This window comes from Notechis scutatus, chromosome 1 (genome assembly GCF_049901735.1).
Source record: "Notechis scutatus isolate UNSWTSFEM ecotype Mainland chromosome 1, rNotScu1.2, whole genome shotgun sequence".
Taxonomy (NCBI): domain Eukaryota; kingdom Metazoa; phylum Chordata; class Lepidosauria; order Squamata; family Elapidae; genus Notechis; species Notechis scutatus.
In genome coordinates this window covers 300,644,604-300,666,419 of record NC_142009.1, presented here as the reverse complement: position 1 = coordinate 300,666,419, position 21,816 = coordinate 300,644,604, and the positions used below count along the sequence as shown (strand labels likewise).

General features: G+C 37.8%; 1 protein-coding gene across 2 annotated transcripts in view; it reads left to right on the top strand.

The window, feature by feature from the left end:
- The window catches only part of TRIP11 (thyroid hormone receptor interactor 11), a 38,873-nt gene that overhangs the window by 7,507 nt on the left and 9,550 nt on the right, over nucleotides 1-21,816 (top strand). For both annotated transcript variants that reach the window (XM_026679194.2, XM_087952069.1), the window contains exons 4-15: nucleotides 952-1,221; nucleotides 3,369-3,437; nucleotides 3,897-4,062; nucleotides 5,338-5,667; nucleotides 7,434-7,474; nucleotides 7,835-8,017; nucleotides 8,608-11,637; nucleotides 12,606-12,746; nucleotides 12,835-13,028; nucleotides 13,244-13,407; nucleotides 15,431-15,534; nucleotides 16,668-16,767. In XM_026679194.2, the coding sequence (XP_026534979.2) occupies nucleotides 952-1,221; nucleotides 3,369-3,437; nucleotides 3,897-4,062; nucleotides 5,338-5,667; nucleotides 7,434-7,474; nucleotides 7,835-8,017; nucleotides 8,608-11,637; nucleotides 12,606-12,746; nucleotides 12,835-13,028; nucleotides 13,244-13,407; nucleotides 15,431-15,534; nucleotides 16,668-16,767 (4,792 nt within the window). The remainder of the gene's footprint in view (nucleotides 1-951; nucleotides 1,222-3,368; nucleotides 3,438-3,896; nucleotides 4,063-5,337; nucleotides 5,668-7,433; nucleotides 7,475-7,834; nucleotides 8,018-8,607; nucleotides 11,638-12,605; nucleotides 12,747-12,834; nucleotides 13,029-13,243; nucleotides 13,408-15,430; nucleotides 15,535-16,667; nucleotides 16,768-21,816) is intronic.

Genomic DNA, 21,816 nt, shown 5'->3' with positions numbered 1-21,816 from the left:
TGAGGACAAATACGCTCTTCCTCATAACCACAGGAGAGAGGTCTTCAGGACACATAAATATCAGACTGAGATACTGCACAAAGATTGTTTTATAGTATGTTAACATCAGATTCAAATTACATAATTGATTTCATGGAGGCATTGTAGGATTCTGGTAAAAAAATAATCACTTAAGTGGTAGTATTCAGCAGTCTTGACTTGATCTTGTTCATATAAAGAATGGTTGCTGGAACTGGTATGTCTAGTCTGATGAAAAGAAGGACTGGGGTGACATGATAGCAGTCTTCCAATATCTCAGGGACTGCCACAAAGAGGCGGCCAACCTATTCTCCAAAGCACCTGAGGGTAGGACAAGAAGCAATGCGTGGAAACTAATCAAGGAGAGAAGCAACCTAAAACTAAGGAGAAATTTCCTGACAGAAATCATTGGAACAACTTGCCTCCAGAAGTTGTGAATGCTCCAACACTGGAAGTTTTTGAGAAGAGTTTGGATAATCATTTGTCTGAAGTGGTGTAGGGTTTCCTGCCTAAGAAGGGGGTGGACTAGAAGGCCTCCCAGGTCTCTTCCAACTCTGTTATTCTATTCTATTATGAACAAGATAAGCAAAAGTGGGCTTAGTTACTTTTCAGATGGGAGATAATCAGTCCTATCCTGGGAAGCCAGAAATACAAGTCTCAAGAGTGTAGTGGCTAACCACTGCTATGTTGTTGAAAAATGACAAGGACATGTTCATGCAATTGAAAGAAGTTGGCCTTAATTTAAGGGATTCTTCTTAGTATAATGCAACAAGAGAAAAAGGTACAATTAATGAAATAGCTTAATGAAATAAGAATAATTTTAGTAGCTGTTAGCTAAATTAAACAATATTTAAAAGATAAATTAAAATTAAAAGTTGCAGTTAATGTTGGATCAAACACTTTCTTTACTGAAATGTACATGTCTTGGTCTAGGTGGAAATCAGCCATCTCAAAGCCAGGCAGAATGCTTTACAAGAGCAACTACAGAAAATGCAGTCAGCTGCTCATTCATCACAGTTGAAACCAGTTTCTCCATCAGCCACTACATCAGCTTCTTTTCCTGTTAGACATCATTCTTCTGATTTTCATAGAGATGATATGGATTTTGGAGATGTGATCTGGTCTCAACAGGAAATAAACAGACTGTCCAGTGAAATTTCTAGGCTCGAATCTGAAGTTGAACACTGGAAGCAGATTGCACAGGTGTGTCTCTTTTCTGAATAACATAATATAGACTACATATATCAGGGGTGTCAAACTCAAGGCCCGCGGGCCGGATCCAGCCTGCATTGCCATCCTGGAAACTATAAGGGTCCAGCCCGCGGCTGGCCCATGCCATCCCGGCGCGCGCGCACACAGGCCCAGTTCTCCATCACCACATGCAGGGCAACAAAAGTAGTCTATTGGACTATGGTAAAAAAAAATAGTTCAGATCTTCCAACCTCACAAGAACTTTATTTCTTTCCGTGAGTTGGAAGGTCTGAACTATTTTTTTTACCATAGTCCCACCAGACTACTTTAGTTGCCCTGCATGTGGTGACGGAGAACTGGGCCTGTGTGTGGCGACGGAGAACAGAGCTGGAAAGCAGGTTAGTGAAGGGATGTGGCTGCCTTGGGTGGTGGTGAGGGTTTGGATTGGGTGGCCTGGCTGAAGGGCCTCAGGGAAGCCGTGGCGGGGGCAGATGGGGCAGCTCCACACCCCCTGCCTTGCTTCGTCCTCCACATCCCCTCCTCCTTGCTTGCCACCATAACCTAGCAGGAAGCTGAGAAATGCACTTGTGCAGTGGCCACAAAACGAGGTGGGGCGGTGGAGGAGTAAGTAAGGCAGAGGGCGTGGAGCTGCCCCCCATGCCTCACACTAGCTTACTTGAGCACCCTGCCAGCCAGGCATTGAAGCACTGCAACTGCTGCCGCAGGGAGTCAGAGAGGAGGGGGCTCTCCAAACTCGGTTTGTGTGTGTGTGTGTGTGTGTAGAGAGAGAGAGAGATCCCTGTTTCAGCCGTGGCACTGAAGCTGCTGGCAGTGGCAGGGGTGGCAGGAGCCACCTGAGCAGCCATGATCCCCCCTCCCCAACCAACCAGCCCCACCTGACTGCTCCCTGGGTCTCGCCATTCTTCTCCTTGTCCTCCCCACCCAAGCGGCGGCAGGCAGAGCCTCTCGTTTTTCGCTCGGAACGGCAAACTCCTGCTTCACTCGGGAAATTCAAGCTGCTGGCGGTGGTGGCAGCAACCTAAGTAGCCATGATTCCCCCCTCCCCAACCAGCCAGCCCTGCCTGACCTGCTCCCTGACTTTTCCCTTTAAACGGCAGTATGATTTAATAAGAGATGTATTATTAATTATCTCATTTCTAAATTCAGTATTAATGGAACTTGCCTGAGTGGCACAAGAGTTGTTTATTTCCAGTGACAGTGTTCTGTTTAACATTTGATCCAGAGTTCACTGTCTCTGTAGGTTTGTAGTGTAATTGTACATCATTACATATATTTTATTTGTGACAATGAATAAAAAATATACAGGTAGTCCTCAACTTACAACAGTTGATTTAGTGACCGTTCGAAGTTACAATGGCACTGAAAAAAATGACATGACCACTTTTCACACTTATGACCATTGCAACATCCCCATGGTCACATGATTTACATTCAAACGCTTGACAACTCACAGTTATGACGGTTGCAGTGTCCCAGAGTCATATGATCCCCTTCTGGCAAGCAATGGGCAAACCAGATTCACTTAACAACGGTATTACTAATTTAAGAACTGCAGTGATTCACTTAACAAATGTGGTGAGAAAAGTTGTGGGGCAAAACTCACTGAACAAATTTTTTAATTAGCAACATAAATTCTGGGCTCAATTGTGGTCGTAAGCTGAGGATTACCTCTACCAACATTGATAAAAGTGTTGCAGCTTCCCCCCACCCACCCACCCCCCACACACACCAGGAATTCTGAATAGTTAGCTGTGTGTATTTCTATAACAGTTTCATTTTTCAGTATAAACTTGAATCATAAGTTTACATTGGGAATATTGCTTCAGTATGTTTAATGGGGCAGGGTGGGAAGAAGAGGCAAATTGTAAACTGCTGCACATAGAGCTGAGCTTTAGCTTATGAAGCTCCTAAATGATGGACTGAAGCTAACATAGATGCAATTTGTATAACACAAATCCTTGTGGTGGGTCCTGGTGTTCTGTTCACTAGGCCACACTCATTGTAGAGCTTGAAACTTGATTTATTAAACATTGTTCAAGAATAATTTTCTTAAGATCCTGCCATGTTGCTGCTGCACACCATTTAAGCCTAAACCACTTTCAGCATTTTAAATCTTTTTTCTCCACCATCTCATTTAGTTTTCTAAGCCTCAAGGAGAAAATAGTACAGATCAAAATGAAATCTGCAAGCTGCAAAATATTATCAAGGTAAAAAAAAACACAACACCCCACCTCTTTTCCTTATAAGGACATCACTCCTTATAGAGTTACTACAAGTTTAGGATAATCCTCTAATGCACAGACATTTATTAATGCTTTTTAAAGTTATTTTGAATAAAATACTTGCATATGAATATGAATGTAAATATACATCTTGAAATATTTAGAAATAATGCTTTCTTATGAATTAAAACAATGATTTGCATTGTATCTTTTGAGTGCTCCTTAATTAAACAACAAGGTACAACCTCCGAATCATTCATGGACATTTTTTACTAAAAGTTCCATATTTTCCTTTGTAAGTGAATCAGTCTTCAGATATTTTGCATTGTTAACGAATAAAGTACTCCAGAATGAACTTTATACTTTAAATTTAAAATTTAAAACCATAAAGAACTTTAAACTTTCAAGTCATGAACTTTACTTTTCATTAATTACACATTTTAGGAACTGAAACAGAAGTTGAGCCAAGAAATAGATCAGCACCAGCATGAGCTTTCAGTATTGCAAGATGCACATCATCAAAAATTAGCAGAGATAAGCCGACGTCATAGAGAAGAACTAAGTGAATATGAAGAACGAATAGATGAATTGGAGGATCAATTACAGAAAGGTTTTGTTTGTTCTTAAGAGTTCTAAAAGAATTTTAAAAAAGTTATTACTATATTGAGCATGTAAAAAGAGTACCAGATTTCAAGTGTAATTTTATTCCAAGTAGTACTTTATGTAATTTATAATTTCTGGACTGCTGAGCACCCATAACGGATAATATGATACTTCATAGACGTAGTCCTTCTAATTTACCAGTATAGTACTTTTAAGAAAAACTGTAACTATAAAATTTGTGAAACAGGAAACATTAGCTATAATTAGTAAAATGGTATGGCCAGTTAAAATCCTTGGATATATAAATATGCTTAGTCCTGAAGCTGGAAACACTGTACTTCCAATGGTAGAAAAATTTCTGCAGGTGGGATTATTCAGAGACTTAATGCTACCATACGAACCTTTGCAGCAAACAAAGATTTTGTCAGGATGATGAAATGTCCATTATAATGTTATGATACAAGCTTTGCCTGTTAAGAACCAAAGTGCAACATTGTGACGCAAATACTAAAAATAGCATCAATAAGAAAGTTCTGCAAACTCTAAACCTTGATTCTTTGATTCTGTTTGGCTGACTGCTGCCACTAATTTCTCTGTTTGTTTTCTTATGGCATTAATGATGTTGGTACTTCCTAGTTCTTCATATTCATGTATTCTCAGTTTTATACTATTAAAGATATTCAAGATATCTATTGTTTTCTGTATAGTTTCTCTCTATAGTGCTAAAGAGGAAAAGTAATGAAGATATGCATGCAGGGCATATAGTTACATTATGTCTGTTTCAAGTATTAGCAATATTTGCAAACCCAACAGAAAAGCTTTGCAACGTATCTCCATGTTATATAAACACAGAGTGCCTGCTGTGTTTATAATGACTACTATCCATTGTAACTACTAATGGAAAAGTATCCATTAAATCAGTAGGTCATGAGAAATAAAGCTTAAAACTATGAGAATATATACAATCCAGGCATTTTTGCAGTGCATTAAGCAATCAAGTACGTGTCTTTCTTATCATTGGCAATAAAATTTTTAATTTAGCCAAACCATGGCTGTGAGTTTCTACAAATAAAACTTGACAGTACCAGTAGAAATGCTACAAAAATGCTTTGCAAAATACTTATTGTTAATATTTATGCAGAAGAAATTAAGAAATATTTAATTTTACAAAATATTTTTATTTATGTTTTAACTTTTTTTATTTATGTACTCAATATGATAATTATAACATTATTATAGAGTGCTTCTGGGTTCTAATATAAATTTATGTTTCCTTGCTTAGTTGATGGAAATACTGAAGCGTCTTCTGAAAAAGATCTACAAAATGGATCAAAATCACCAAACCTGAGTAACTTACAAAATAAAGTGGAAAGTTTAAGTCAACAATTGTCTTCAGCAGAAGAAGAGAAAGACATTCTCTTGAAAGAACTTGAATTTGTAAGAAAAGAGAAAAATCAAGTAAGAGAAGAATACGAAAGGCTAAAATCTGAATGCAGTAAATTCCAAATATCTATTCCTGAAAAACAGGACGATGTAAAAGTAGAGGAAGTCCCTAGTTTTGTAGAAGAATCGTTGAAGGCTGAAGTGGAACGATTGCAACAAGCACTACTTGGTATGAAAACACTGCAAATTCACCATATGATATGTTGTATTTTAGCATGTGAACACAGTTTCGTGAAACAAAGATTGGAGATTTATGCACAAATGCTTCTTCATTTCTATTTTGGTACTTTCCTTTCGTGGTTTCCTGTGCCTCTTTCAGCATTAGAAGCTGCTGCTCAAAGAAGAAAGCTGAAAAGTGGTCGATTCATATACAGCTCTTTGATTCCTAGCCCAAGTATTGTATGTGAGGAAAACATTCATACCTAAAAAGATATGATCAAGCCTTTCTAGAAAAACAAGTTTAAGAAAATAAATAAATAAACCCAAACCCATTCACCTATTTGTATTATTGTACTTTATAATATTGAAAAACAGTTCTTTTGGCTGTTTTTCTTCCTAACCCAATTTGTTTCGAAATGATACAAAATATGATAATAAATGGACTTGTATTTAATTGTTGCTTTACTTTTACTCAGTATATTTCAAGATACCATCACTCAACCACCTATCTGGACAATTTTTCGTCTAGCTTCTCACCTTCCCTTTTTGGGGAAAGTGGTAGAAAAGGTGGTCACACTGTAGCTCCAGGATATCCTGGATGAAATGGATTATCTGGACACCTTCCAGTCGGGTTTCAGGCCTGTTTGATTAGTTTGGGACAGAAACAATATTGGTTGCATTCTAGATGATCTCCAGCAAGAGTGGGATGTGGGTAGAACATCCATCCTGGATCTCCTTGACCTTTGGGTGGCTTTCAGTACTATTGACCATAGTATCCTTTTGGATCAGCTGTGGCATTTGAGGGGTGCAGTTTTGTGCTGATCCAGCTCCTTCCTCCAAGGCTGGTCCCAGTCAGTGTTGATAGGGGGTAAGAGGTCTAGCCCATGGATTGTCCTTTGTGGGGTGCTGCAGGATTGGCACTTGCTCCACTTCTTTTTAGTATCTATATGAAACCACTGGGTGAGAGCATTGGACACCATGGGACGAGGTATCTTAAGTACACTGATGATGCTCAACTATATATCTCCATCATGGGCGACCCCAGTGATGCTGTAGGTGCCCCATGGTGCTGGAATTTGTAGGGATCTGGATGGGGGACAAAGGGCTTCAGCTGAATCCTGGTAAGAGAGAATGGCTGGAGAGGTTCATCTATAGTTCTAGATAAAGTTGCACAACCTGGCGTCCTTCTGGAATTACGACTCTTTTGCTTGCACCCTTTCCTGGATCATAAGAACATGCACTCAGTCATTCACGCCTTATTCACCTGTCTTTTGGACTATTGCAAGACACTCAAGTGGGGCCTATCCACGAAGACTGTTTGGAAGGTATAGGTCATGTAGAATCCTCCAGCCTGGCCATTTTTAGCTGCTCCTAGAGTGGTGCACATAACCTGCACATTATGAAATATGTCTTTATATTTGAGGTCTGCCTGGGTTGAAGTCTGCTCCCATACTTTTGGCTTTCCAGAAAGGAGATAAAACTTGGCTCTGCTTGTTATCCTGGGATCTTAATGGAAGTGCTCCATGTTGGAAGTGGCTAGTGGATTAACTAAGAAGATGCTACTGCCTTATTGGTCTTCCTTTTTTTTTTGCTTCTCTTTGTAGTTAATCTTTGTACTATCTGTTATATTTATAATTTTAATTGTAAGCTTCCCAGAGTCACTTTTCAAAGTGAGATGAGCGGCATATAAATTTAATAAATAAAATCTGAAGAAATCTTCTATTAACAACTTGAATTCTCTATGTATCAATGAACTTTCTGCTTACATTTTTACAGATGCAGAAAGTGAAATAACAAAATTGAAAACATTAAATCAGGTAACTATGTAAAAGGTAATATAAAAATATGTCCAACATTAAAGGTCCATTGTTCAAAATTATCCTTCAGTATACAGAATATTCTTCTTTAATTATAATATCTTGTTCCTTCTATTTCTCTCTAGTGTCTAACCTTAAGTCCCTTCCTACCATGTTTTTCCAACAGAAAGGATTCCTATAATTAATTCCAAAAGCTTATTTCAAACTTACCTGTCCCTGAGTCCATTTGCAGCTTTCTAAAATTAAAAATATAATCACCCCTTTGCTATTTATGTAAAACAAAAATTAAGTCTTTAAGCAATTATGTTCAAATTGATTTTATCCTATTAAATTTAAGATCTTTTTTGTGTCTAAATTAAGGGAGAAGTTAACAAAGAAATGGGAAGTTTACAACCTGTTAGTACTATAAAAGGACAGATCTTGGAAAATCAGCTAGAACACATGCTAAAGAAGCAATATGAATTGAATGAAAGCAGTGCTGAAAAAGAAACTCTAATAGCGGAATTGGAAGAACTGGACAAGCAGAACCAAGAAGCTACCCAGGTGAGAAATATAAGGGAGGGGCAGGAATACTGTATAATTTACAAAATATGTGCTTTTGTGTTTAAATATCCGTGCAACAAAACTATAAAGTTTTTGGTTAACTATTTAAAAAAACTAGTTCAAAAACCCTCTCTAATTCAGACCTCTTGACTAGTATAAGCTAATTTTTCCCTGGAAACAGGAGAATTAGCATTTTTGAAAAAAAAAGGGAAAAGGTGAAAAGATACACTGGAAAGAAGAAAAGCAAAAAGACAACTCCATCGATTTTTGACTGTGACTTTGTCCCCTCCCCCTATATAACCCCTAACAGATTTCCTTCAACTAATGCTTCCTCCCCTTGCTCTGATTGAATAAGATGGATACCCAGCAAAATGTCAGTATCGTGAATTGGGAATTAATGAAACCCTAGTCTTCTGCTAGTGAGGAGGCAAGTTTTCCTGGTTAAAAAAATGGTAAAATGCAGGATTGATATTGGTACTTTACAGTAACGTAAATACAATGCTTTGAAAACATTGTGAAATAAAGAGTATTTTGACTCAAAGCTTTACTTGTATGTCATAAATAAAAATATTTATTTTATTTTATTTTAGCATATGATTATGTTAAAGGAACAACTAGTCAAACAAAGTGCAGAAGCTGCTGAAGTTATCAGCCAACTAAAACTGGATGTAAAATCTGGGGAAAATACAGTATCTATGTTGGAGGCAGAGAAAATGGAAATGAGCAAAGAGGTGCAAAACCAGAAAGAAGCATTGAATCAATGCTCACTTGCCCTTAATGATTTGCACATGACTAACCAATATCAGGAAAATAAAATAAAAGAGTTAAAAGAACAACTTAAAACATCCCAACATTATAGCTTCAAAAATGAACAGGAAATTATGAAATTAAAGAAAAATCTAACTGAAAGAGAAGAAGAATGTTCTCTTCTCAAAAACGAATTAACCAAGATACATCAGAAATCTGATAGTTATCAAGATCATTCAGCCACTGAAAGAGAAGAAGAAATATCAGACCTGAAGCAGCAAATTTCTAAAAATAAACTAATAAATACAGATTTGGAGAAATCCATCATGAATCTTCAAACAGAAAAGGGAAGACTTCATTTAGCATGTGAGGAACTTAAACAGCAGTTGCAAATAGCTAATAGTGAGAAGGGTAAAATTGGTTTTGAAAAAGATACTATGCTGGAAGCTTTGAAACTTGAGAAGGGACAGTTAGAAAGAGAATTAAACCAATCTGAAAAACGATTGTTGGAGCAGGCTCATAAATATGAACAGACCATTGAGGAGTTATCAAATGCACGTAACATGGATACCACTGCATTACAATATGAACATGAACGGTTAGTAAAACTTTCTCAAGACAAAGAGTTTGAGATAGCAGATCTCAAAAGGAACATTGAACAGATGGAAATGGATCATGAAGAAACTAAAGAGATGTTAACCACTAGCTTAGCTGGCCAGAAACAACTGACAGAGCTCATAAAAGAGAAAGAAGTCTTTGTTGAAAAATTTAAAATCAGAGCTTTTGAGTTAGAGCAGCAACATGACGATTATATTGAGAACATGAAAAGAATTGAGGCACTGAAGCAGAATTTAGAGGAAAGGGAGAAAAGTCTTTCAGCTATGAAAGAAGAGACCAGTCATTTGAAAGAAGAGAATGAGCGATTAAAAGAACAACAAAGTAGGTCCCCTTCTTTGGCTGAGCCCAAAACATTGGATATCATCACAGAGCTTGAAGCAGAAATAACACAATTAACTATACTTAAAAATAGTCTTGAAGAAGAGATTAAATTAAACAAAAAGACATTTGAGGATCAGAATTTGAAAATGGCTCAACTACAGCAATCCCTACAAGAATACAGAAAGGAAACCGAGGAATCAAAATTTCAGCATGAACAAATGAACATAGTACATAGGCAGGTATGCATGGAGAAGGATGAAGAAATCAAAAGCCTACAGAGGACAGTAGAACAAATTAAAACACAACTGAACAACCAAGGAAAGGTAATTCAGCAAGACCCTCCTGATCTTTTTCAGGAATCTAAAGTTCAGACACTCAATGGTGAAAATGGGAATGAGAAGCATGACCTATCTAAGGTTGAAATTGAAAGGCTGATAAAAGGCATTAAGGAGAGAGAAATGGAAATCAAGCTTCTGAATGAAAAGAACGTTTCACTAAGTAGACAGATTGACCAATTATCTAAAGATGAAGTTGGCAAACTTACACAGATCATTCAAGAAAAAAACTTAGAAATACAAGCACTGCATGCAACGGTTTCCTCCTCATCTTACAAGCAAGATGTTATTTTCCTTCAACAGCAATTACAGACCTATGCCATGGAACGAGAACAAGTGCTAGCAGTTCTTAGTGAAAAAACTAGAGAAAACAGTCAGTTAAAAACAGACTATCACAAATTAGTGGATATTGTTGCAGCTAAGGAATCAACCATGAAAAAGTTACAAGAAGAAAACCAAAAGCTATCCAGCGAATTTGAAAGTAGCAGTCATGATATGTCTCGAGAAACTATAAAGAACTTATCCCGTATCATCCGAGAGAAAGATATTGAGATTGATGCTTTAAGTCAGAAATGTCAAACTTTATTAACTGTCCTGCAGTCTTCCAGTATAAACTCAGGCAGTGAGTTACCAGGAATTAATAGTAATCAGTTTGAGGAACTTTTACAGGAACGTGACACACTGAAACAGCAAGTAAAGAAAATGGAAGAATGGAAGAAACAAGTAATGACTACTGTTCAAAATATGCAACATGAGTCTGGTCATCTCCAAGAAGAACTACAAAAACTTCAGATACAAATTTCAGTTGACAGTGAAAACAATTCCCAGCTACAGCTAGAATACAATGGCTTAATACAGGGCTATGAACAAAATGAGAAAAAGTTAAAAACCTTTACTCAAGAATTAGCCCAAGTTCAGCAGAGCATAGGAAACCTTAATAATACCCGTGATGTAATTCTTGGAAAGCTTGATATGGTAACACCACCACTATTAGTAACTTCTTCTGTTGAAGGAAAACCATTAGAAGTTCCCAGTAATACTTCTTCTCAGATGTTTGACAGTGAGTGTAAATCAGTAAATGAGGAACTAGAATTCACAAAGAAAACATTGCAGGAAAAGGATTTGCTTATCCAGACTTTGCAAGAAAATAATCAGAGACTGTCTGATTCAATGGCTGCATCGTCAGAGGTCGAAAGAAAGTGTCAACAGGAATTTAGCTTGGAAATAAAGCAGTTAAAGGATAAATCTGACATTTTACAGATGTCTCTCAAAGAAAAAGATCTGCTGATAAAATCAAAAGGTGACCAGTTGCTTTCTCTGAGAGAAAATCTTAGTAATAAAGAGAGTGAAAATGAGCTGCTGAAGCAAAGTGTCACTAACCTGAAAGAAAGAACGCTGATCTTAGAAATGGATGTTCGTACATTGAAGGAAGAAAATGACAGAATAGCGGCAAAAAGCCAGGAAAAAGAAACAGAATTCCGAGCACTACAAGAGACAAACATGCAGTTTTCAATAATGTTAAGGGAGAAGGAATTTGAACATAATTCCATGAAGGAGAAAGCACTTACGTTTGAAAAGATGTTGAAAGAAAGAGAACAGGTATGCAATGAGTTTGAATTCTTCTGCATCAAAATCATAGGGGAGGAAATGTGACTGCAGTTATGTCATGTTATTTAAACTCTGATGTAGGATTCCCATTTCCTATGCTGAATTTGGAAAGTGAAATCAGCCCCTCCCCCGAGCATAAGTAAGGAAAATGGGGCCTGGGAATGCCCACCTGACTTGAATTATTTTCTGATTGGCCATAGAAGAAAGAAAATGGCCAATTTAGATGGGCCTTCATTGGGTGTCAGGCAACATGTAAATTTAATACAGGTAGTCCTCAACTTATGATTATAATTGAGCCCAACATTTATGTTGCTAAGTGAGATTTGTTAAATGAGTTTTGCCCCATTTTACGACTTTTCTTGCCACAGTTGTTAAGTGAATCACTGCAGTTGTTAAGTTAGTAATATGGTTGGTGAGTGAATCTGGCTTCCCCATTAAATTTGCTTGTCAGGAGATTGAAAAAGGTGATCCCATGACCTTGGGACATTGCAACCATCATAAATAGAAACTAGCTATCAAGCATCCAAATGTAAATCACGTGACCATGAGAATGCTGCAATGGTCATAAATGTGAAAAATGGTCATAAGTCACTTTTTTCAATGCCATTGTAACTTTGAACAGTCTAAATGAACTCTTTTAAGGACTATCTCTATATTATTTATTATCATCACGATGACCAACTCCTCACAGGGCTCTGTTTATATTCTTAAGGTCTTTTAATTAATCAACATATATGGGAAGCTGGCATAATGCAAAACTTCAGCCTCTCAAATCAGTTTTACTTAAAAGAATGTTTTGGGAATCCACATAAGCTCCATAGGCAACAGCAGCAAATAAAATTGGTGGGTGGCCACATTTTTTGGAACTATATCTTCTATATGTTCAAACAAACAATGTCTGCTTGTCTTGATGTGCTATCCCAGAGCTTTAATCCGCTTGTTATTTTTATTTGTGAAAGGGGAAGACAGGAGAACTAAACCAGCTGCTAAATGAAGCCAAGTCAATGCATGAAAAAGCTGTTGCCTTTCAGCAAGAGCGAGATCAAGTCATGTTGGCCCTCAAACAAAAACAAATGGAGACTAGCGCGCTACAGAATGAGGTAAATAAAGGGTGCAAGAAAATAGTGAGTGATGCATAGATGGTAGTAACGTAAGGAACTGAAAGAACATTTCTTCAATCATATACAGGTGCAGTATTTACGTGAGAAGGAGCAGCGATTAAATCAAGAGCTAGACAGGTTACGTAATCATCTTTTGGAAAGGGAAGATACCTCCACACGTGAAGCTTTAGCCGCTGAGGATCGGGAATCAAAGCTAAAAAAGAAAGTCCGCGATTTGGAGGAAAAGCTTCAGTCTTCATCAACTGTAGCGGAAAATGTCAGGTATTTGTTTGGTCTCCTCAGTAAATTGCTGTTTGCATGGATATGTATTTAAAAAATGGATACAAGAAACATTACTTGGCCCAGTCATAATGGACTCTTGGCAGAGTATAATAAAGGCCCTTCCCCAAAAGTTTTAACATGCACATGTGTAATAAAAGATAACAGAAATCGGAAATAAAATTTAGTATTTCTAAGTATTTATGTTTTATTTGAAGCCATCAGGCAAACATGCAGGTGGAATCTCTGCAAGAACAATTGAACCTTGTTACCGCACAAAGAGATGAGACTATGCTTCAACTAACACTTTCACAAGACCAAGTTAAACAGTATGCCATATCCCTGACAAACCTGCAGATGGTGCTAGAGCAATTTCAACGGGGTAAGTTGAATGTATACATTGCCATGATTGTCTTTCCTTGTAATCTAAAAATGTAATACTATTTTATTACTATTTTGTTCTGAAGTGGGGCATTTTAAAATGGAAGACTCCCTTCCATTCACTCTGGGGGCAGGACAAGAAAAACTTCCTTCCTATAGGAGGAGATGCCTTTCTCCTTTCAATCCTTCCTTTTTGGGGGACATTACACACATTGTGAACTCTGTGAAACCTCCACCTGGACACTTCACCTTTGTTACAGATTGTGCTTGTTTTGTTTGTTTGTTTTCTTCCATTTCCTTTATTCTGGGCTTCCTTTAAGGTAACTTCAGGTCAATGACTAACGAAGTAAAGACAGAAATACACTGTCCAGGAATTCCTTAAAGTTTTGCAGCGTCATTTCCTCTTATCTCCCTCTTTTGATTCCTTCAGAACAAGGCAATCAAACCAAAACTCCCAAGTCAAACGTTACAGATTACTTTGACTCTTTCTGATTTGGCAACCATATAAGTCAAATAAATAAAAAAAACCATGTACCTCTTATTAGTACTGAAATGTTTCATGGCTTGGGCACCAGAAGAAATGTAAACCAAAGGCACCCATTTTTCACCACCACCTCCTGGCTCTTTGCCATCAAAGTGGCAGTACAATTAATCTTCAACTTATTAACATAATTGAGCTCAGAATTATGGACTTAAATCATGCCAGTTGTCAAGCAAGGCATCAGGTGAACATGACCAATTTTGCTATCTTCTTTGCAGCAGGCGTTAAATGAACCACTGTGGTTAAGTTATTAAGAGGTTGTTAAGTGAATCCATTATCTGTCATGGACTTTTTTATTGCCAGAAAAAGGAAGTAAATGCTGGCAAAAATGTGGTCAAATTTTCCTGTAAATGAGGGCTACTTGCCCAAAATGCAATCATATGACCTCCAGGGGAGTGGTAGCTATAAGGACTTTGAATCTGGATTGTAAGTAACCCTGGGAAGGTCCATCATAACTTTTGAACGGTTAGAAAGCAATCGGTTGTAAGTCAAGGACTACCTATAGTCCCTTCTGAAGCATCAATGACTTTCTCTTCTCCAAAGAAGAGAAAGAAGTGAAGACAATAGGGTAGTAATATCAGAGGAGGTCCGCCTCTGTATCCACACACTCTTGACAGAAACTAGAAAAGCAGGATGTCAAGTCTTGGGACCTGTAGACAGAGGGAGCAAGCAAAGAGAAAGTAAGGGAAAAAAATCACACCAATCCTTCCTGTGTGTCCTTTACCTTTTAGAAGTTTTCTCATGACTCCTGCTGTAGAGGTGAAGATTGTAGGAAAGAAAAAAGTCACTTAGTAGAGGAAAGGACACCTACCCTCCCCCAATACACACACACACCTCATTCCACTCAGAGAAGTCTGAGAACTTAGGCCTGAAACCAACCTTATTTTCCCACAGGATCCCACTTGGACATGCTGGATGCAAAGTTCTTCCTTGGTTTAGGAAGGCTAAAATGAGTTCACACATGCTGATGATGAAAAGTTTTAAGGATGTTAGGATTATCTGTTTGATTTAATCATATCCCTGACTGGCAAGATGGTTGCACTGCTGACAAAATGGCCCAACCAGCTTGGCTCCCCTTGGCATTATTGACTCTCCCGGGAAACATTTGTAGGATTGCCATCTGGTATTTGTGCCATTCCTTATATAGCTCTATAAGATTAACTCTTGGCCAAAATATCTTTTGCTAGGAATGTACTTCAGAAAATACTCCAGCAGAAAACCAGCCTCCTCCTCAGAGTCTGATATCACACACACACACACACACACACACACACACACACACACACACACACACACAAAACGGGACAGCTATGGTATGTCCCATTTCAGAATTCCCTGGCTTCATTCTGGAAAAAGGACTTCCATGGTTAACCCTGTATACCGTTTTGGTGACACTAAAGCTATTGAACAAGCTGTTCTCTCAATATCTGATTTTAATGATGAATGTGTGTTAAAGAGCTAAATAAGCATATTTTAACTTTAGAAGAGAAAGCCATGTATTCAGCTGAGTTACAAAAAGCCCAAAAGCAGACTGCAGATTGGAAGAAGAAAGCAGAGCAGCTAGAAGACCACGTGGTTTTGTTGCAAGTAAGTTGAATGATTCTCTAGCTCAGCTTATTTATTCAAACTGACTCAGTAAAGAAAAAGAATCAGAAAATCTGAAGGAGCAGTAACAGTTGTTGTACAGTGGTACTTAAAATGGGCAAACCTTTTTTAATTTTTAATATTTCTGCACAAATACAACCTAAAATATGATCTGTTCTCTACACAAGTCCTAACACTATATAAAGACAACCCAGTTAAACAAATACACCAAAAGCACTATACTTGTTCATTTATTTATGGAGGAAACTGATCTAAATGTACATATTTGTGTGTGGCAAAGTATGATTTTGCTTTCAGTAACTGTTGGGCAGCAATAACTGACTAAATGTTTCCAATAGCTGTTGATCAGTTCAGCACATCAGTTCAGCACATCATTTCAGCCCATTTCTCCTTACAGAGCAGTTTAACTCAGATATGTTGATGGGCTTTTTTGCATGAACTGCCTGCTTTGAGTCCTTCCCTAACATTTTTATAGGATTAAGGTTAGGGCTTTGACTTGGCCATTCCAAAATATTAACTTTTTTCTGCTTTAGCCATTCTTGAATCATACAGCTTGCATGTTTGAGTTGTTGCCTTGCTGCATGACCCACTTTCACAGACAGGTATACTCTGACATTTTCCTATAGAATTTGTTGGTACAATTCAGAATTCCATTAATAGTGGCAAGCTGTCCTGATCCAGAGGCAGCAAATTAGGCCCAAAATATAATACGCTGACTACCAGGCTTCACAGATGAGCGTAATAACTTTATTACGCTGGAAAGTGGTGTTTCCTTTTGTTAACGTCATTCCAGCCCAAAAATTCTATTTTAATCTACATATTTATACAGAAAAATTGAAAATTCAAAGGGGCTCATAAACATTTAAGCACCCCTTTAGGAAGCAAGATGCTAGAGGACAGATTTAAAAAGATAAGAGTAAAAAGTGTCTGAAAGAATTTGTGAGAAGAATAGAAATGTCTTACTGCTCTCTTGCATTCATTGTCTATAAAAAGTTTGACTTTAATAAAATTAATATATGTGTTTATGTGTGATCCATACAAGTGAAATATAAGATATTTTTGTTAGCTCTGATAACCATGGTAAACTTACTTTAACAATCCACCTCATCATACAGGAAAGGTTGGATGAAGCAAATGAAGCTCTAGGTTCTGCATCAAGATTAACAGAGCAACTAGATCTGAAAGAAGAACAAATTGAAGAACTTAAAAGACAAGGTAACAAGATTATTTTTAAAAATTTGCAAGCAAAGCACTAGTATGTGAATTATCTTCTATTTTACTAAGATTAAAAGTCAGTGTATAGTTGTGACTGAATCTTCCTCTTTGAAAGTCATTTTACTTTCTATAATTAATGTAAAAAAAGAAAAAGGAAGTAGCTCCTTTGTGTTTGTACAATTATTTCTTCCTTCATTAGTAGTGGATTCTCTGATCATGACCACAGTATGCCCCAGGCTGTTCTTACTCCAGGTAATTCTAGAATCGGAATAAGACACATTTTAACAGTTTAACTTAACGTTCCAACAGAGTGGAGGTCTTCTAATAGAAACCCCTGCTCAAGCAGGAAATCCTATAACATTTCAGACAAATGGTTGTCCAACCTCCAATATTGGAGAATCCACAACTTCTAAAGACAAGCTATTCAACTGGGTAATTGTTCTCACTGTTAGGAAAATTGTTCTCAGTTCTCTTCTTGATTAGTTTCCTTCCATTGCTTCTTGTTCTGCCTTCAAGTACTGTGGAGAATAGGTTGACCCCCTCTTCTCTGTGGCAGCCCTTTAGATATTGGAAGACTGCTATAATGTCACCCAGTCCTTCTTTTAATTAAACTAGAGATACCTAATTCCTGCAACCATTCTTCACATGTTTTAGCCTCTATTCCCAAAATCATCTTTGTTGCTCTTTTCTGCACTCTTTCTAGAGTCTCAACCTCTTTTTATATCATGGCAACTAAAACTGGATGCAATATTCCAAATATAGTCTTACCAGGGCATTATAAAGTGATATTACACTTCTCGTGATCTTGATTCTATCCCTCTGTTAATGTAGCCTAAGGCTGTGTTGGCCTTTTTGACAGCTGCAGCACACTGCTAGCTCATATTTAAGTGATTGTCCACTGGGACTCCAAGATCTCTCTTGCAGTTACTATTATTGAGCCAAGTACCACCTATTCTATGTATTTGGTTTTTCTTGTCTAAATATAGAAGCTCACTATTTCATCACTGAATTTCGTTTTGTTAGATAGGGTCCCGTGTTCAAGTCTGTCAAGATCTTCCTGTATCTTGAGGACGTACAATTGAATTATTTCCATATACTTTGATGAATACATTAACAGAAAATAAAAATACTCTTTTTGATTGCTAACTTTTCTCTGAACACCATTAGAAAATTACATGTATTTTGTGGACGTTGTTTATTTTTATTAGAAAACTTCCAAAACAACAAGTAAGATAAAATAATTTCCTTAATTCTGTACTGCATAGAAATTCTATTGATCATTAAAATTAAGACATTTTGTCCTTGTAAGAAAATTGGATTGGGAAAGTTGCTTTGTGAGGAATATAATAATGGGTGGGCTGCTACTGGTTCTCCCCAGTTTGGGCGAACCGGTTGTTAATTTTATGGCTGGTTCGGCGAACTGACAAATCCCACTCCTGGATGGCCCCACCCACCCCATCCTGCCCCTCTCAGGAGTCCCCACGTGGCCTGTTTTGGATCACACGTAAGTTCAGGACGCACGCGGAGACTCGGGGAGGCTCAGGGAGGGCAAAAAACAGGCCTCCCGGAGGCTCCAGAGAGCCTCTGGAGCCCGGGGAGCCATTTTTGCCCTCCCAGAGGCTCAAGGAAAGCCTCTGGAGCCTGGGGAGGGCGAAAAACATACCTCCCAGAAGTTCTGGAAGGCTGGAAAGAGGCCCATTTCCGGCCTCCAGAGAGCCTCCGGAGCCCGGGGAGGTGGTTTTTGCCCTCCTGGAGGCTCAAGGAAAGCTTCCAGAGCCCGGGGAGGGCAAAAACGCCCCCCAGCACCACCGTAGTGCAGGAGGCCAACTAGACCATGCCCACCATAGCCACGTCCACCCAGCAACCGGGCAGAGAACCAGTTACTAAATTTTTTGAAGCCCATCCCTGAATATAATCTGATCAAATTCCAACAATTTCTCAGAAATAATATTTCATCAAATAGTAAATCCTCTGTTTTCTCCGTTTTTATCTATTCCAAATACAAATATTTAATTTCTTCATTGGGCAGATAAGAACCAAGAATATTGCTACAGGTAGGTGTTTGTTTGGTTTATTGATATTCATTCAGCTTGTGCCACGGTGCTGTTTAATCTGTGTTCCCGTTACATCCTCTGTCAGGAGATATATTCTACATCCATGAAAGCTCTACATACTTTTTTCAGAAATTGAAAAGACCCTATTAATACTGATTCCTGCTACATGAAGTGCTATCATTAATTTAAAGTTGGGTAGGCAGCCTGTTGCCTTCCATATGTTTCTGAATTTATTTTCCAGCATCTGTCATTATTGCCCATCCTGGTTAAACAACTGGATTGTTGAGAGAGATGTGGTAGGGCCAAATGGGCTCCACAACTGCTAAAATGTTACAAGTATTATATTGATACAATGAAATATGTATCAATATCTCCTTTTCTTGAGAAGAAACTGTACTAGGTAGCTTTTCTATTCAGAAAATATGAACTTCTGGACTAAAAAACAACCATTTCAAACAGACCCTCGACTATACTAATATAGTGAATCCACTTGAAAATTTGCTTTCAACTTTGCTTCCTTATTTTTGGACTAAATATACTGATGTGTTGATAAATGTTGTCATAATATATTTTATTTACATCTTGGCCAGACAGTAGAAAGATTTGCCAAGAGAAACATTTTTTTTCAAAAATGAAGCCAATTCTGTTTATCTTAGTATTGCAAATATATGTGTGAGAATAGCTGTGCAGACTAACTTATTTTGCATAAGTCAAATGGAGATTGTTAATAGTACAGTTTAAATATACTCATGTGGACTTCTATTTTAATAAAGTGTAACTGAAATTCTCTTTATGGGAATATTTTTTATAAAATAAATATGTCTTAAAGCTCTTCTCTCATGGCAATCATTCATTATTATGCTAATTTTCTTAATGCCAATTCTGTCAATCCAAAAGGAGAGTATTTTCAGGAGAAAGAACAGCATTCAAAAAGCCAGATTGCATTTTCATCATTACTTGCTCTCAAAAACATTAACTGTTTTGTTTGTTTACTGTCCTTTAAAGAAAACAGTCACTTCTAGTTAGTAAACTAGTAAATAAAATCAAAGTACTTTATCAGAATCAGTTCAAAGCCGGTAAAAACTGTTTCTGGGTTATACTGAGAAAGATACTATTTCACCTTATGCACAGCTGCTTTGATCATTAGATGTGAGAATAGTGTTTTGTGGTCTGTAGTTGAGGATGTGGAACAATTTGGGATTTGGCCACATGAGATCAGCAACCACTGCACAAGAAACTGTGATGTTTATTGCTTAATTGCATAAACATTGCCCTAAATTCCAGCTGTGTGTTTTCAGTTTGTACTTTAATAGGATATTAGCACGTAAAGCACATAGTATATCCTGCAGCCAAGTTTCACTGTGCTTCATGCCCATTGTTTTACCTTTGAATTGCCCTCTTGTAATTGACACGCACAACATATTTTTAGTTATGGGATATTCTTTGCTGTATCGAATCTTACTCTGAGATTTGTAGATCAGTATGTCAGTATTTTCAGCAAATAAAGTGGCTGGGATTTCCTCCTCAAAGCGATACCACAGAACAGATATATGGCCAGGAGGGAGTGTTCTGTAGCAGACTACCAAGCCAGTTCGAGATGATCAGATCACTGACATGGATGTGACGAGGCTCCCCTTTTATACACCTTATATTGCGTTGTGTTGGAATAAGAAGGAACATTTAAAGCACATTCAGCCTGTCTCAACAATAGTGTTACAATGAAATGGAGGTAACATTATGATGTTATGTCTTCTGCAAATGGTCAGGGAAGCAACTTTGTGCTGCAGCAAGCAGAATGTGTGCCTGAACTCAGAGGCCGGCAATTCTCAACGCAGTTGAGCTATTCTATTCTGTAAGGAAGTCATTGGCCCTAAGGAAAAAGGCAAGTGCTGCTTTTGAATACACAGATATTCAGGGCACAGGACAAGCTTATCCCACAGAGATGTGCCATAACTTTGCATTGTATAGGAGGAGGGAATTTGCAAAAATATTTCAGTAAATTACTGTGTAATAGACAAAGGAAGAATAATACTCCATCTAGCTTGTTTGTTGATAGCTTCAAAGCTATTAAAATATACTAGAGAAACAGTGCCCTAATGGGCATTGTTTCAGAGTATGACCTTACCTAAACAGAGAAACAATCAGCAAGGACAGGCAAAAAAACAACAACAGTGGGAGCAGAAAATGGTAGTTCCTGCCAACTTCTCCACTGAGTTTCCTTGTGGGAATCAGTTGCCAGCAGGCAGGTAAGTGGCTGATCCTGGATAGGTTGAGGGAGCAAGGAATTGTGAGACTGGCTGGGAAACTATCAAGGAACGTTGAAATGAAGGACCCAATCTCAGATGGTCACCAGGACCAAACATTTATTCTTCCAAGCTTTCGGGCTCACGCTGGAGCCCATCATCAGGGAACTCCTGTCTCTCCAGAATATGTGTACTGGGCAGCTCTATTTGCATATACTCTGGAGAGAATATTTCCCTGATGATCAGCTCAAGCATGAGCCCAGAGCTTAGAAGAATAAATATTTGGTTCTGCTGACCAATTCATATTGGATCCTGCAACATTATCCTGGGACACGTATATGTATCTTCATTCATTGCAAATAAAGATCAAATGACCACAGCAACAGCCAATAGCACTGAAGCAGCCACAACTTTCCCAAATTTCATTCCTTTGGGAATTGTGGGTCCCGTATTTTGGACATATTCTCTAATCCATTTATGGTATTTTGGTTCAGAAATTGTTACCCTATGACGCACCGTTTTGCCCAGTTAAAGGTCATGACAATGATTGGAGGTTAATATCTATCAAATCTTACCTTTAATTAGTCTACTTTTTTCTTTTCTCAAGTAATGAAGACTTTATTCAAAGGCTATTATTTGCACAAGAAAACATAATGTCGTGTTGAATAGTGGCCAGATGCATTCCTAGACAAGGTTTTCTTGGCCTGAGCTGCTGAAGGATTTTTAAATTGATTATTTTGGCACCAGATATT